General features: G+C 40.4%; 1 protein-coding gene across 3 annotated transcripts in view; it reads left to right on the top strand.

The window, feature by feature from the left end:
- Positions 1 to 15,836, top strand: part of OGA (O-GlcNAcase) — a 40,260-nt gene that overhangs the window by 20,478 nt on the left and 3,946 nt on the right. For all 3 annotated transcript variants that reach the window (XM_014583322.1, XM_006166334.3, XM_014583323.2), the window contains 7 exons: positions 1,542 to 2,155; positions 2,535 to 2,709; positions 7,000 to 7,085; positions 8,043 to 8,147; positions 11,036 to 11,121; positions 11,397 to 11,589; positions 13,876 to 14,035. In XM_014583322.1, coding sequence (XP_014438808.1) covers positions 1,542 to 2,155; positions 2,535 to 2,709; positions 7,000 to 7,085; positions 8,043 to 8,147; positions 11,036 to 11,121; positions 11,397 to 11,589; positions 13,876 to 14,035 — 1,419 coding nt within the window. The remainder of the gene's footprint in view (positions 1 to 1,541; positions 2,156 to 2,534; positions 2,710 to 6,999; positions 7,086 to 8,042; positions 8,148 to 11,035; positions 11,122 to 11,396; positions 11,590 to 13,875; positions 14,036 to 15,836) is intronic.

Here is a 15,836-nt window from a genome sequence, read left to right as displayed (position 1 = left end):
AAAAAAACACGTTACAAGCCCCTGACAGCCAGGGAATGTTTTCTTTATGGAACATATGGTGCCTGTAAACTTGAGTTTGGAATAATTGGTATTCAGTGAAAATTTATGATTGACTTTTCCAATGATTCTAAAATTCACATTTCTTACTTCAATTTGGATTTTTTAATTTAACAGTGCATTTAGGTGACTGTTCTAGGTGAAATGATTCAGTGAAGGTCTTGCTTGTGTTTGTATTTTATATTTAAGGTTTGTTCTGGTTCTAGTACTTTGCTTCTGTGGTTATACAACTAGCTGCATTTATTTCTTATTTGTCAGAAAGCTTTTGTCATCAAACTATTCTTGTGCTTTTTTTTTTCAGCTGACAGTGAAGACAGTACTGTATCAATCCAGATAAAGTTAGAAAATGAAGGCAGTGATGAAGATATTGAAACTGATGTACTCTATAGTCCACAGATGGCTCTAAAGCTAGCTTTAACAGAATGGTTACAGGAATTTGGCGTACCTCATCAGTACAGCAGTGAGTTTGGCTTTTTTTTTTTTGTAAGGCTGTTGGCTTACATGGTTGAGTTACAGGACAAAGGTTACTGTCATGTACCTTACCTTAGGCTCACTAAAGAAAGTGAAACTCAAATTAGGTTTAGTTTCTTGTTTGTTTGTGTGTGTTTTTTTTTCCCCTTGCCTATGGCCTAGTGGTTAAGGGACCAAATTATGTCAGGGAACCAGATCCCACATGACTGATCAAGTAGTTTGAATCCGACCCTGATAACTTGAAAAATAGGCATGTATGTGCCTGCATGCATGTCCAAAATTCTGACAAGATGGTGAAATGAAGGAGAAGGGACTGCCCCTTGACCATGCCCCCTTGTGGGGGTGCCTTCTTCTTGTCTTCCTCTCTGGCCAGTGCATGTGCCCTCTGGCAATAACCTTTTGGTTTTAAATAGCTATGATTTTGATTGCTAATTTATTTTCAAGTTTTTTTTGAATAATTGTTTTTAAATACAAATCTTCAAAAGAGAAATTGTTTTTAAATACAAATCTTCAAAAGAGAAAATCATGAATATTTACATATTTTTAGGAATTTATTAACTGTTTCCCTACCCCCTTTTCTGTGCCTGCCTTCTTGCTGATTTAGAGAAATTCCACTTTTCTCTGAGCTCACATTGTTTGGAATCTGAAATTCTGAGGTTCTAGTTAAAGTTATGAGAAGAAAAAATTATTTCTCAAAATGTATTTGTTCTGGGACCAGCAGTTAGCATAATGGCTATGTCGCTGGACTCCCATGTAGTGAACCGTGGTTCAAGTCCCAGACCCGGTGGCTTAAAACTCATGCTGGGCATGTGTGTGTGCATGCCCAAGATCCTGAGAGGAGAATGGAGGAGAAGGAATTGTAGCATGGCCATTCCCCCAGGGGATAATTTCTTGCTTTCTGTCTCTCTCAGTCTTTCTTGCGAGCACACGCACCCTATAGCAAAAACCTCTCCAAAAAGATTCTGATTCTTTCTCTGACTTTCAATGTTTATGTTTGTTTATTTTTTTGGCAGGTAGACAAGTTGCACACAGTGGAGCTAAAGCAAGTGTCGTCGATGGGACTCCATTAGTTGCAGCACCCTCTTTAAATGCCACAACTGTCGTTACAACAGTTTACCAGGAGCCTATTATGAGCCAGGGAGCAACCTTAAGTGGTGAACCTACATCTTTGACCAAGGAAGAAGAAAAGAAACAGCTGGATGAGGAACCTATGGACATGGTAGTGGAAAAGCAAGAAGAAACAGACCACAAGAATGACAATCAAATACTAACTGAAATTGTTGAAGCTAAAATGACAGAGGAATTAAAACCAATGGATACTGATAAAGAGAGCATAGCTGAATCAAAGTCTCCAGAGATGTCTATGCAGGAAGATTGCATTAGTGATATTGCCCCTATGCAGACTGATGAACAGACAAACAAGGAACAGTTTGTGCCAGGTCCAAATGAAAAGCCTTTATACACTGCAGAACCAGTGACTCTGGAGGATTTGCAGTTACTTGCTGATCTTTTCTATCTACCTTATGAGCATGGACCCAAAGGAGCACAGATGTTACGGGAATTCCAGTGGCTTCGAGCAAATAGCAGTGTTGTCAGTGTCAATTGCAAAGGAAAAGACTCTGAGAAAGTGAGTATGCTCGATTTATCTACTTCTCTAGCCTGAATGGTTCTCCATGCAGGTAATATGGAGGACGTTCTTAAATAAGTACACTGGCTGTCATAAAATTGACCAAGTTTTAGGATATTGTCTTTAAAGTAGATGTGGACTCTGCCAGATGGTAACTTCAGTTCCTTAGTTAAAAATGGAGGCAAGTCCATGTTGATTATTTTAGGATGTTTGTCAGCTTGGGAAACACTAATTGCCTAGCTAGGTTTAAGCCAGTTATACTTAAGTGGTTAGGATAAATTATAGATAGCTGTTGACATAAAAAGCATAATTTATAATTGTCCTAGATTATTTTGCTAAGTCTGCAGTTTTTTTGAGTCTTTTTATTGTTCCTCATTAGATTGAAGAATGGCGGTCACGAGCAGCCAAGTTTGAAGAGATGTGTGGACTAGTTATGGGCATGTTCACTCGACTCTCCAACTGTGCCAACCGGACGATCCTTTATGACATGTACTCCTATGTTTGGGATATCAAGAGTATAATGTCTATGGTGAAGTCTTTTGTACAGTGGTTAGGTAGGTGTACCAGGAATAATCTCTCCTCCTCAAATATTTTGTCCCTTGAAAAGAATTATCCCACAGGGAGAAAAACAGTTAGGGAATTGGCAAATTTCCAAATCTTTTTCAGTTCTGTGCCTAGGTGTCTTTCAAAGATAGGCATTGTTGAAGATTTTAGGTGAAAGTCTAACTACATTGAGCACATTAATTTTTCTCCCTTGGGCTAATTCAGCATAAATATCTTGAAACTATATTAGAAAGTACTGACTTTAACTTGCTCTGACTGAATGCTTCCTGGATGGAATTCTGTATACCACTTTGACCTGATTTGGAGATAAGACACTATGAAACGTGACTCTGTAAGCTTTCTGCTGCTTGCTGTGTCTTTTGGTAACATTAATGCTGTGTTTAACAGAACAATTGCTGAAATGACCTAAAGGGCCTGGCAAGAGGAAGCTATCCTCCCAGCCCTGTGCGCATGCGAGCTTTAGTGGAAGGCTATTCTGGTGCTCCTTGGTATTATTTCATAGGGCTTTTTCTTTGTCTCTCTACCAAGTAATTGGTTTTAGCAGGGGATGGAAATTACAGTCCCCTAAAATCATTCTGCTTTATTAAATAGACGTTTTTATGTCTCGTTTGAAAATAGTGATTTTGGTTTTTTTGTTTGTTTGTTTGTTTTTGTTTTTTAATTCTCAAACTTGGTAAAAAGCACCAGCATGGCCAAGTTTCTCCAGGGTCTTCATTTCATTTCCAGGTTTTCAATCCCGCTATAAGGAATATGTAATGGACTTACATACAGCACACAGCAGGCAGCAAGGCTGACTGACATGTCATAGTTTTCATAGTAGTCACAAATATTATGATGGGTTTCATGGTTTTGGTTGTGAAATAGGTGTCTAGAACACCGTGAGCTTAGATTAACATGGATTAATAGTGACATTTCTTACTTTCTGCCTATAAACCTTTGGCTCTCAAATACTAAAAAAGTTTTCTTATAGCGTAGTTACTAGTTGCTAAAAAAGTAGAATCTTTTTTTTTTTTTTTTTTTTTTGCCAGAGGTACCTTCACTCTCCAGAGAGAGACTGAGGGAGAGGGAGAAAACACCTCCCCAGTGGGGCATGGTCATGTCTCCAACCCTTCTTCTCTAAGTCTCCATCCTGTTAGGATTTGGGGCGTACACACACACACACACACACACACACACCCCGAGTGTTTTTCAAACCCTTGGGGCCAGGATTCGAACAGCTTTTGTGGATCTGGCTCCCTTAATCACCAGGCCATAGGGCCAGCCCTGTGATTGTTAATTTTGTAAGTTTCTTGGTTTGCTGTACATGTAGTATAACATACAGCATAACAGGTACCAGGAATAATTTTTTTTAACTTTATTTTAATTTGACCAGAGAGGAACACAGAGAGAGAAAGCAAGCCTCAGATCCGAGACTCAAATGTGGTCGGCTCTGTGGGAGTCCAGCACCTTTAACCACCATACCACCTGCCAGTCCCACAAGAAAGAATTTTTACCACCACCTTGTAAGAGGGCTCCAAGATAACCTCTTAAAGGTGGGCAATATATATTGGTTGTTAAGTGACAATATTTACCTTCCAGGCTTCTGGACAGGGAGTTAAAATTAATTCGGGATTTAAGTCTTAAATTTCCAAAGCTCCTAAGATTTTTGAACCCCAAATCTGGATTATTGCACTTTGGGAATATGTCTCTTAAAATAGTAATATCACTTAATTTTCCGCTTTTTTCTTTTTAATTTGCTATAGGGCTCATGTGCTCATCAGAGAAAGGTGGGGGTTGGAGAGAGTGGCCACGCCACAATTTGTTCTCTAGTCTCCTCTCAAGATTTTGGACATACATAGGAGTCCAGTGTGTTTCTTTTCTCTCTCTCTCTTTACTTTTTAATATTTATTTAATTCCATTTATTATTATTTTTAAAATTCGATCAGAGAGAGAGAAAGGGAACTTGAGAAAGTAAGCCTCCAGGTCTGGGACTCACACTGTGGTCGGCAGTGTGGGAGTCCAGTACCTTAACCACCACACCACTTGCCAGCCCCAAGCCTGGCTTATTTCTTAAGCCTCTGAGTCCAGTATTCAAAACTGTGTAGTCAGCCATGTGGGATCCAGCCACCATCACCCTCTTGCCGCTCACTGGCCCTATAGTCATCTTTTAATTCAAGGAGTCATAAAAATTCATTCTTGATTATATACTGTATTTTTTCTTTGACTTTATCTCTGTACTATGCAATTAGGGAGGTTAACTTTCCCAAATTGCACACACAGCTGTTGTACAGTCTTGAGGTCAGAATGTCTTAGAACTTTTTAGTTTAGTGCTAGTGCACGTATGCTCACCAGAAAGAGTCACACAGAAAGAGAGAGAGAAAAGGAAAATGAGAACCACCACCCTCCCCAAGGGAATGGCCATGCCGCAAACCCTTTTCTTTCATTCACCTCTTAGGATTTGGGGCATGCAGACATGTGCTTGCATATTTTTCAAACTGCTAAGTCCAGGACACTAACCATGCAGCTGGCCATGTCGGGTTTAGCCACCCTAACCACCATGCCACCAGCTGGCCACATCTTAAAACTTTTAAGTAATCGTCTTGGTATCCACATAGCTTTACAAAAGCTCACGACAGCGAGAGTATTTTCATGTTTCTACAGTAAATTCAAGGGGTCACAGATTAGAACCCTTCTGTTTTTCTTCCTCTCTCCAGTCCAGCTGGCATTCAGTCCTTTAAAGAATGTGGCTATGCAGTACTTTTGATTACTAACGACTTCTATTATCTTCTTCCCCATTGTGTACAGATGGGAGAATCCTCAGCACAAGTGTCTACTACTATTGGATGGACAGCGGCAGATGTTCACAGCGCGTCATGATTATTTAGTTTAAATTGAAAGGTTCTGTCTGTGAGGTAGTTCAGATAGATTTAAGGGCAATAAGCATGAACTGAAGTCACGTTTGCGCAGCGATTGAGGCATTAACCATGTTTTCATTTACACAGCTCTTCGTACATGCAGCTTCTTGTAATAGTTGGAAGTGCTAGTTATGTTGTAGTCTCAAAGTGGGGGATAGGGGAAATTGGCTGGTTTTAAAGTTTGAGAGGTATAGCTTTCTTACTGCAGTGTAAATTACACTGAGTTATGGAATGAGGCATGTTATATTCATGGTCTAAATTTTGACCCTATTTCATTACAAATACTGCATTTATGTTTTTAAAAAAAATGCCCCTACCCCAAAAAAAAAAAAAAGACAACCCAAATATAATCTCTTAATAGATCTGAATTGTCAACAAAAAATTGGTTTGCTTTGGGACTGTCTGACTAGCACACTATATCTTGTACTGATGAGATTGTTAACTTGAACAGGAGGTAGAATGCTGACTTCCAATGGAAAAGAACTATATTGCGCTGCTTTAACTTGTCAGAAAACTAGGCAGATGACTTTGATTTGGCCTCCAAACATTTGCCTTTAATAGTCTTGTTGTTAGCTACTTTTACTACCTGTGAAATTGTTTAAGTGGCAGCTTTACTGATTTCTGGTCTTCAAAGCCTGTCATCTCATGCATGTGTTCAGTACACTGTAAAGATTTTAATGGTTGATCAGAAGAGCCAAAACCTTCATACTTTTAAGGGAAGTATGTTTTGTCTCTGAGCAAATTAGGAGTCTCGGTTGGCTCTGCTTATGTATCAGAATCTGTTAAACTGGTATTATAACTAGCCAAAGCTGAATTTGGGTCGTCCTTGTCCAAAAATAAAGTTCTCATTGTTCTCAGCTTAATAACAATTTCTTGTATTGATTCCGCTGACCATAGTTTTCTGACAAGATTAACCCCTTTCCTTTTTCCCTTACCTTACCCTTCCTCAAAATATAAAATGTGACTTCAGACAGGTTTAATTCCTTCATAGGCTGTGATAATAAAAATGTATTCATATCTCATTCATTTCTGTTTATATTTACTGTAATTTCATGATAGAGCAAATAGCTGACTTGATTTGTATGTTAGTATCTAAAGAATGTATTAACTTGACCCAGACAAGCATGGGGCTTCCTTCCTTCTGATAATAATTAAAGAAAGAGCGAAACTAATAGCAGATTATTCATTAATTGGAGGAAGGAACATTGGTATTGAAATGCCATTAGAAATTTAAAAAATAATTATTATCACAGCTTTGCCCTGAAACCCTGGATTATTGTTGTTAGAGAGCTAGTTCCACAAAGTGTTTGTTAGTTTGTTGGACATTTAAGACCCCAGGAAATCCCCTTTCTCGTAACGTTCTCCGCTTGGATCTGATCTCAACAGGGTGTCGTAGTCATTCTTCAGCACAGTTCTTAATTGGAGACCAAGAACCCTGGGCCTTTAGAGGTGGTCTAGCAGGAGAGTTCCAGGTATCAATATGAATTCACAACTGAATTGACGTTTTCTTTGTTTTATGAGAAACTTATGTTGCGCATCAGATGGCTGGAAGGATTGGTCTGCCGAAGGCTTTCTAGTCCCAAATTCAATTTAGTTATATAGCTGGATTTTAAATCAAATTTTCCTCCTCTTTCACAGTAATTTCTGAAGGAGATGCTGCCAATCCCCCCGCGCCTGCGAAGCGCAGCGGCTCTAGGTATACACTTCACATTGTTTCTTTGCAGGTCGCACAGCATTTAATCTGCGCCCGCAATGCACAATGCGCGCATGCTTGTCTGCCAGTGGAATCTCCATGAGCAAAAGGGATGAATAATTGTGCAAGCAAATGGTGAAAGGGCTTTAGGACATTTTGCCAATTATTTTACAAATATAACTTGTGCTTAAACAAATAGTCCATTCATTAAAATTTTGACAAAATAAGTTTTTTTTGCTGTTGGAATTTGTTCATGGACTTTTCAAGCGCTCTACTTTTCTCCCCCCAACAGGTGCTCTGCTGCGCACAGCAAACTGAAGCGCATTGCTTTGGGGATAAAGCGTCTCCTGGACAGATAACCCTCTTCAGACCAAACCTCTCCTCCTGACATTCTGTTCTGCCATCTTTTAGTAGAGAGATGGTCTATATGATTGGTTTTAAAAATAGATTTGTCATAATTGGAGTAGTTATTTGTTTTGTTTTGTTTTTACTATAAATTTAAATCCCCATTAATAATGCCACTAAAGCTGTGTAAGTTTGGGTAATTTCTACTCAGAAGCACTCCCCTCCCCCAGCAAAGAGGTGTTTATATTAGTAAAGCATAGTATACCCCTCTTCTTTAGGTCTGCCTGCAGTAGCCAGTTAATATTAAGTTGGTAATCTGCAGTGCACACCCATTTAAAGAAATAGATATCTTCCCAGTACTAATCCATGTCCCTTTCTTTTCTTCCCACAGCGTTTGCTGCCAATTGATGGGGCAAATGATCTCTTTTTCCAACCACCCCCACTGACTCCTACCTCCAAAGTTTATACTATCAGACCATATTTTCCTAAAGATGAGGTAATTGTATACCTACCACCTTTTTGTGTGATTATGATACATAGTTAAAACTTTCCTTTGAATTCACTGATGAGAAGAATCTGTTCTGTGCTCTAAAATAGTTTTAGATGGAGAAGTTAACTGAAGATAGGAAACACAGAAAGGGGGAACATAAAAACTTGAGGAAGAACCCAAAGAGTTTAAACTCCTAATATCTTATCCTAAGTTCTTTATTTTCTCTCTTAAACAAGTCAGGTGAAGGCCAGTTATTGGCACGTTGGTTGATAAGGGAGCTGGATCCCACATGGCCAGCTGCACAGTTCAAGTCCCAGACCTGGCAGTTGGAAAACACGTAGGGTGTGTGTGCATGCATACATGGTGTGCCCAAAATCCTGAGAGGAGAATAGAAGAGAAGGGATTATGATCTGGTCATCTTCCCTTGGGGTACTTTCTCACTTTCTCTTGTGTCTCTGTGTCCAGCAAGTGCACGCACCCTATTAAAAAAAAAAAAAAAAGATAGAAACATTCAGAATAGCATTACAAAACAATAGATTGTGGGGCCAGCAGGTCACATGGTAGTTAAGGCGCTGGACTCCCACATGGCCGACCACGGTTTGAGTCCTGGACCTGACAGCTTTCTTTCTTACTTTCTCTCTCTTTCTCATTCTCTGTCCCTCTCTGGTCAAATTAAAATAAATAAATAAAGTTAAATAATTCTTTGGGGGAAAAAAAAACCTAATTGTATCCATTGATGTGTTATCTTTAACTGATTTTCTCCCAGTATATTTGTTTTAATTTTCAGTGGTGAAATGCCTACAGGATATTGACAATCAGTTATAGAAAAGTAGAAACCTGTTATAAAGACAGTACAGACAGGTTTAAAACATGCTAGTAGGTGTTCTTTTTTTAAAATTTACTACAGGGCAGATGTCCCCACAAGAGAGAGAGGGAGGGAGAGACAAAGGTAAAGTAAAAAGGCACCCCCTGGGAGAGATGATCAGGCCAAAGGTCCGTCCATTCTCTGGATTTTGGGTATGCAGGCAGGTACATCCAATGTGTTTCTCAAGCCACCACGTCCAGAACTGGAACCTCATTGTCAGCCATATGGGATCTAGCTGCTTTAACCACCCTACTACCTGATGGCATGAAGTATTTAATTTTTTTTTTTAAATGTTTCTTTCTTTATTCCAGGGGAGATACAGGCAGGCAGGTTAGGTACCTTTGATAGCTCTTACCATATGGCAACTCTCTCTGTAGCTTCCAGGAAAGCCAGAATCACAGGTAGATGCAGGCACACCCAGCATGCACAGGTCAACCTGGGGTCAAACCCTGCTGGCCTCATGTGCCTCTGGTATTGGGCAGTGGTACCCTACATATACCACCAAAAATAGTCCAGAAGTTTTTGTTTTGTTTTGTTTGTTTTTTTTTTAAGAGAGATTTTTGCTATAGGGTGCGTGCGTTTGCCAAAGAGACAGAAAACAAGAAGTCACCCCCTACCCCGGGGGATAAGCCTTCTCCATTCTTCTCACAGGATTTTGGGCATGTAGACATTTGTGCCCGGCATGAGTTGTAAGCTGCCAGATCCAGGACTCAAATTGCAGTCCAACTACATGGGAGTTGAGCGACATAACCATTATGCCATCTGCTAGTCCCTTTTTTATATGGTTTTAAATTTTTGTTTATTTATTTATTTTTTTTTTACCTTTTTTTTTTGGAGAGGTTTTCACTATAGGGCGTGTGCGCTCACCAGACAGAGAGAGACATAGAGACAGAAAGCGAGAAATCACCCCCCAGGGGGATGGTCACGCCGCAATCCCTTCTCCATTCTCCTCGGGAACTTGGGCATGCACGCACACACGCCCGGCGTGAGTTTTAAGCCACCAGGTCCGGGACATGAACCGTGGTTGGCTACGTGGGAGTCCAGTGACATAGCCATTATGCTAACTGCTGGTTCCCAATTTTTGTTTATTTTTTTTTAGAGACTTTTCCATAGGGTACCTGCACTTGCTGGAGAGACAGAAACAGATGGAAAGAGAAAAATCACCCCCCACACACCTCCCCAGAATAGCCACACTATAATCCCTTCTCTTCTTGGGATTTTGGGGACGCATACGCATGCACTTGGCATGAGTTTTAGAGTGGTGTTTTTTGTTTTTTTCTTTTTGTTTTTGGCTATAGGGCACATGTACTTGCCAGAAAGACAGACAGAGAGAAAGCAAGAAATCATCCCCCAGCGGGGATGTCCAGGCTGCAATCCCTTCTCCATTCTCCTCTTGCGATCTTGGGCAAGCACGCACACGCACCTGACATGAGTTTAAGCCTCTGGGTCTGGAACTCGAACCACGGTTGACTACATGGGAGCCCAGCGACATAGCCATTACGCTAACTGCTGGTCCCAACTTTAATTTTTCTTAAAATTGAGGAACTCTCAATCTCAAAGTTTGCTGGCTTTTGAATCTACAACTTCCTGCCAAAAACCAGGGCAGTTCTCAATTGCTTACCAAACTGTGCTGTTCTCTGCTGGTTTCACAAATCCGATTATATAGATAAGTCTTTTTTTCTTCTTAATGTTTGTTTTCATTGTTGCTTTCCTGATACAGACACCCTTGAAAGGGTCCTATCATACCACAGTCTCACTTAGCCTCCCAGCCATCCAGAATCACAGGTGCACAAGCATGCCTTGTTCACATAGATGAAAACATTAAAATGTGGGCTCACTGTCCGGCTCCCTCATGCAGCACCACCCAACCATCTCTGCTCTCATGACTGCCTCAATGAATCTTCGTTTAACAAACCGGAGGTTATATTTCTCATAGGCTAAACATTTTGTTACTCCCCACACTGACGTAAGAGACAGAATTCTGTTGCCATTTCTCATGCTGCATTGCTTAACGAGATTATATTTTCAGGCATCCGTGTACAAGATTTGCAGAGAAATGTATGACGACGGAGTGGGTTTACCTTTTCAAAGTCAGCCTGACCTTATTGGAGACAAGTATGTGATGAATATTTGAATTTGGAAGTATAGTGATTTTATAGCCTGGTTTATCATTGAGAGAGGGGAGGTAATAACTGGAAATAACATTTTTTACATTCCACTTCAGTTTTAGTAGAATCTGAATGTTAATACATAAGTATTTTTAGTTTTTTAAACCAAGTATAGTTTCTATTAGTTATCATATGAGTATTTTTATTGGGCCTTATATCTTTGGAGTCTGAATTTTGTTTTAGTACTTACCAGCTCTCTTTGTCCTTTTTCTCTCTGAACAGATTAGTAGGAGGACTGCTTTCCCTCAGTCTGGACTACTGCTTTGTCCTAGAAGATGAAGATGGCATATGTGGTTATGCCTTGGGCACTGTAGATGTGACTCCCTTCATTAAAAAATGTAAAATTTCCTGGATTCCTTTCATGCAGGAGAAGTACACCAAGCCAAACGGTGATAAAGAACTCTCTGAGGCAGAGGTAATGCACAAATTTAAAATTAGACCATTTCCCCCCCCCCCCCATATATACCCCCTTCCCCCCCCCCCCATATATACTAGAATAAGAAAGTAGGACTAGCCTGAGGCTGGTCATTGAGGGAGCTGGAGTCCACATGGTTGGCCACATGGTTTAGAGTTTTGGACCTGGCAACCTAAAAAATATACCTGGTACTTGTGCACCTTTGGAGAATGAAAAAATGGAGAAGAGATTGCAGCATGACCATGGGGAAGGCTACTTGCTGCTTTATTTCTCTCCTCCCCTGACTCACTCTCTCTCTGGCAAATGCATCTGCACTCTGACAAATTAAGAAAAAAAAAATTGAAAAACCTCAATACTTTCTAAATGTTTCCTTCATTTTTTTTTTTTAAGAGAAATTTTTACTGTCGGGCATATGCACTCAACGGAGAAACAGAGACAACGAGAAACCAGCCCCTGGGCGGGGGGCGGTGGCCACACCACAGTCCTTTCTCCATTCTCCTCTTGGGATATTGGGCACAAACACATGGCATGAGTTTCAAGCTGCTGGGTCAGGTATTTGATCCACGGTCAACTATGTGGGAGTCCAGCAACATAACCATTACACCATCTGCTGCTCCCAATTTCTTTCCTTCTTTCTTTCTTTCTTTTTTTTTTATTTATAAGAGGTTTTTGCTATAGGGCACATGCTCTCACCCAAGAGACGGAGATAGCGAAAAATCACCCCCCAGGAGGATGGCCATGCCGCAGTCTATTCTCTTCCATTCTCCTTTTGTGGTTTTGGGTGGTGTGAGTTTGAGGCGTCTAGGTCTGAGACTTGAACTGTGGTCGGCCATGTGGGAGTCTAGGAACGTAACCATTACACCATCTGCTGGTCCCAGTCCCGCATTATTCTCTCTTATAGTAGTGCCATATACTATACATTCACATTTTTGTGTAAATAATACATCAGTTTTGTTTTAGTTTTTTTTAAAAAGCACTTTGAAGAACATCATAGCTTAAATGATTCAGGGTGCTGGATCTCACATGGCTGATCATGGTTCAGATCCAGCCCTGGTGTCTTGAGAAACATGCCAGGTGTAAGTGTGTGCACACCCAAAATTATTTTTTGAAATGGAGAAAAATGCAGGAAAATGGATTGCAGTGGGGCTGTGCTCTATTGTGTGGGGAGGTGCTTTCTCCCTCTGTCTTCCTATCTACAGCAAGTACATGAGCCCTTTGTAATCAAGAAGAAAACAGTAAACATCGTTTTAAAAAATTTTTAGGGGGGCCAGCAGGTGGCATAGTGGCTCAGGTGCTGGTCTCCCACTTGGTTAACCACCATTTGAATCTTAGACCTGGCAGCTTAAAACTCAGGCTGGGCATGTGGACATGTGTTCCCAAAGTCCCAAGAGGAGAATGGAGGAGAAGGGATTACGGCACGGCCTTCTCCCTTGGGTGGTGATTTCTTGCTTTTTGTCTCTCTTTCTCAAGAATGCTCAATGCCATATAACAAAAATCTCTCCAAAAAAAAATATATTTTTTTTAGGGAGCCAGCAGGTTTTGTAGTTAAAGTGCAGGAATTCTACACAGCTGGCTGACTTTCCTCTTGGAGTCTCAGATCCACCCTGTGGCTTAAAAATCACACCAGGCACAGTGTGTGCCCAAAATACTGAAAGGAGAGTGGAGGAGAAAGAATTGCTGTGTGGCCATTCCCTCCTGGAGGGTGATTTCCCATTTTTCCTCCTCTCTCTCTCTCTCTCTCTCTCTCTCTCTCTCTCTCTCTCCAGGAGTATGTATACCTTGTGGCAAAAACTGACCAAGTTGTAAAATTAATGAAGAGCTCCTATATATTTCTCACCCACTTTTTAAATTTTAACTTGACCAGAGAGAAGAGAGAGAGAGAGAGAAAGGGAAGTAAGAAAGCAAGCTGCCAGGTCTGAGACTCATCAGTGGTCGACCATGTGGGAGTCCAGTGACTTCACCACCACTCCTCCACTTGCCAGCTCCCTCTGCACCCATTCTCTACATTTGTCAAGTCTTATTAAACTACATTCCAAACTTTTTTTTAGCCAGTTTTCCATTAATGTAATTTTTTTGTTCTAGTATCGTCCAGTCCAGCATACCACATTACATTCAAATAAACTTTTTAAAAATTACAATGTTTCAGCTAAATTATAAGCTAATTAATTTTGCATATGATAATTATATAATTACTGGAAGTGTTATTTACAACTTTTGCTGAATTCTCTAGTTGATTGATACGTGATCAGCTATCGAAAGTCAAGAGATTCTTTCTGAATTTTACAGAAAATAATGTTGAGTTTCCATGAAGAACAGGAAGTGTTGCCAGAAACTTTCCTTGCCAATTTTCCTTCTCTGATAAAGATGGATATTCACAAAAAAGTAACTGACCCAAGTGTGGCCAAAAGCATGATGGCTTGCCTCCTGTCTTCACTGAAGGCTAATGGTGAGTACATATTTGTATAATTGTCAGTATTTATGCAAAGTAGGAATAGGATGTTAAGTTTTTACTTCTTTCCCCACCGTTTATTATGGTTTTAGTGTCTGAATTATTCGTGGTATATGAATTGCTTGTGTGGAGCCAGCAGATGGTATGGAGATTAAGGCAGCTGATTCCCACATGGCTGACTTTGCAGGTCAAGTCCTGCACCTAGTGACTTGAAAGACATGCTGGGTGCATGTTTGTGCATGCCCAAAGTCCTGAGAAGACTAGAGGAGAAGGACTTTCTGTCTGGCCATCCTCCGCTGGAGGTGCCTTCTCAGTTTCCCTCTCTTCCTACCTTGCCCACACACCATACAAGACAAAAACAAGACAACTACATGTGTGCTAATTGTTGGAAATACTCCACTTTTATGTTAGGTTTGTTACCTGAACTCAGCCTTCAAAAGTACTTTACAGGGTAAGCAGGTGGTGTGACTAAGGCGGTATACCTCCTACAGGACCAACTGCAGTTTGAGTCCCAGACCTGGGTATTTACTTTCTCACTTTCTCTCTCTCTCTGTCTCTAATGAATTAAAATAATAATAAATAAAGTTGGATAAATAATTCCCTTTTTTTTTAAGTACTTTACATGGGAATGAAAATTTTTTCTATAAAGGGTCAGATGGTAAAATGTTCCAGGCTTTAAGAGCCACATATAATCTTTGTTGCATATTCCTTTTTAATTTGCCAGAGAGTGCTTGTACTTGCTAGAAAGAGACAGAGTGAGAGAAGAGAGTGAGAGAAAGTGAGACAGCAAGTTCCATGAGGGAGTGGTCACACCTCAGTCCCTTCCCCATCTCTCCTTCCTGTTGGGATTTTGGGCACATATGCACATACTTGGTGCCCATCATGGTTTTCAACTGCTGGGTCTACATATTCTCTTTTTAAACAACTCTTCAGAATGCAAAAAAATGTAATCCTTGAGCTATACAGAAATAGGTACTTTGGGGCCAGCGCATGGCGTAGCAGTTAAGGAGCTGGATCCTACATGGCCAACTCTGCAGTTTCAGCCCAGGACCCGGCACCTTGGGGGGAAAAATATATATATATATTTTTTTTTCATGCTCACTCATGTGTGCCCCTAAAATCCTGAGAGGAAAACAGAAGTGCAAGCCTGTTCACCCTATGGTCATAAAAAAAAAAAAAAAAAAAAAACCTTTTAAAAAGTAAGAAAAGTAAAATGTGGTTAGGTAGTTTGTCAAGCCCTCATTGGAGAGCTAAGAGAATGCACCTGGTTTATCATTGCATCTTTTCATTTGAGTCCATTGTAGCTTCTTTGTGGGATAATGTAAACAACTTTATCTGAATAAAGAGTAATTCTCTATATTATATTGATATTTAGAACTGAAGGATGAGGAGATATGTGAGTTATGACTCAGCATATCCATCATTGTGGTTATAATTGCTTCTGACATAGGCTGGAATAGAGGCCCCTGAAAGGTACTTTATATGGGCCAGCAGGTGGTGGTGTAGTTAAGATGTGCTGGATTCCCACATGACACCATGGCTCAAGTTCCAGACCTGGTGGCTTGAAAATCATGCCAGCCATGTGTGCTCAAATCCCGAAAGAATGGAGGAGGAGGGATTATGGCATGTCCAGTCACCCCTGGGAGGTTATTTCTTGTTTTCCCACTCTGCCTCTCCAGTGGGTACATAATCCCTATGGCAAAAAACCTTTAAAAAAGAAGTACTTTGTTTTGAACAGATGTCCTTTGCCATGAGGTTTCTTTTTTTTTTTTTTTTTTTGGAGAGGTTTTTTTCGCTA

This window comes from Tupaia chinensis, unplaced genomic scaffold (genome assembly GCF_000334495.1).
Source record: "Tupaia chinensis unplaced genomic scaffold, TupChi_1.0 Scaffold144255_1, whole genome shotgun sequence".
Lineage (NCBI taxonomy): Eukaryota > Metazoa > Chordata > Mammalia > Scandentia > Tupaiidae > Tupaia > Tupaia belangeri.
This window is presented reverse-complemented; position numbering and strand designations above follow the sequence as displayed.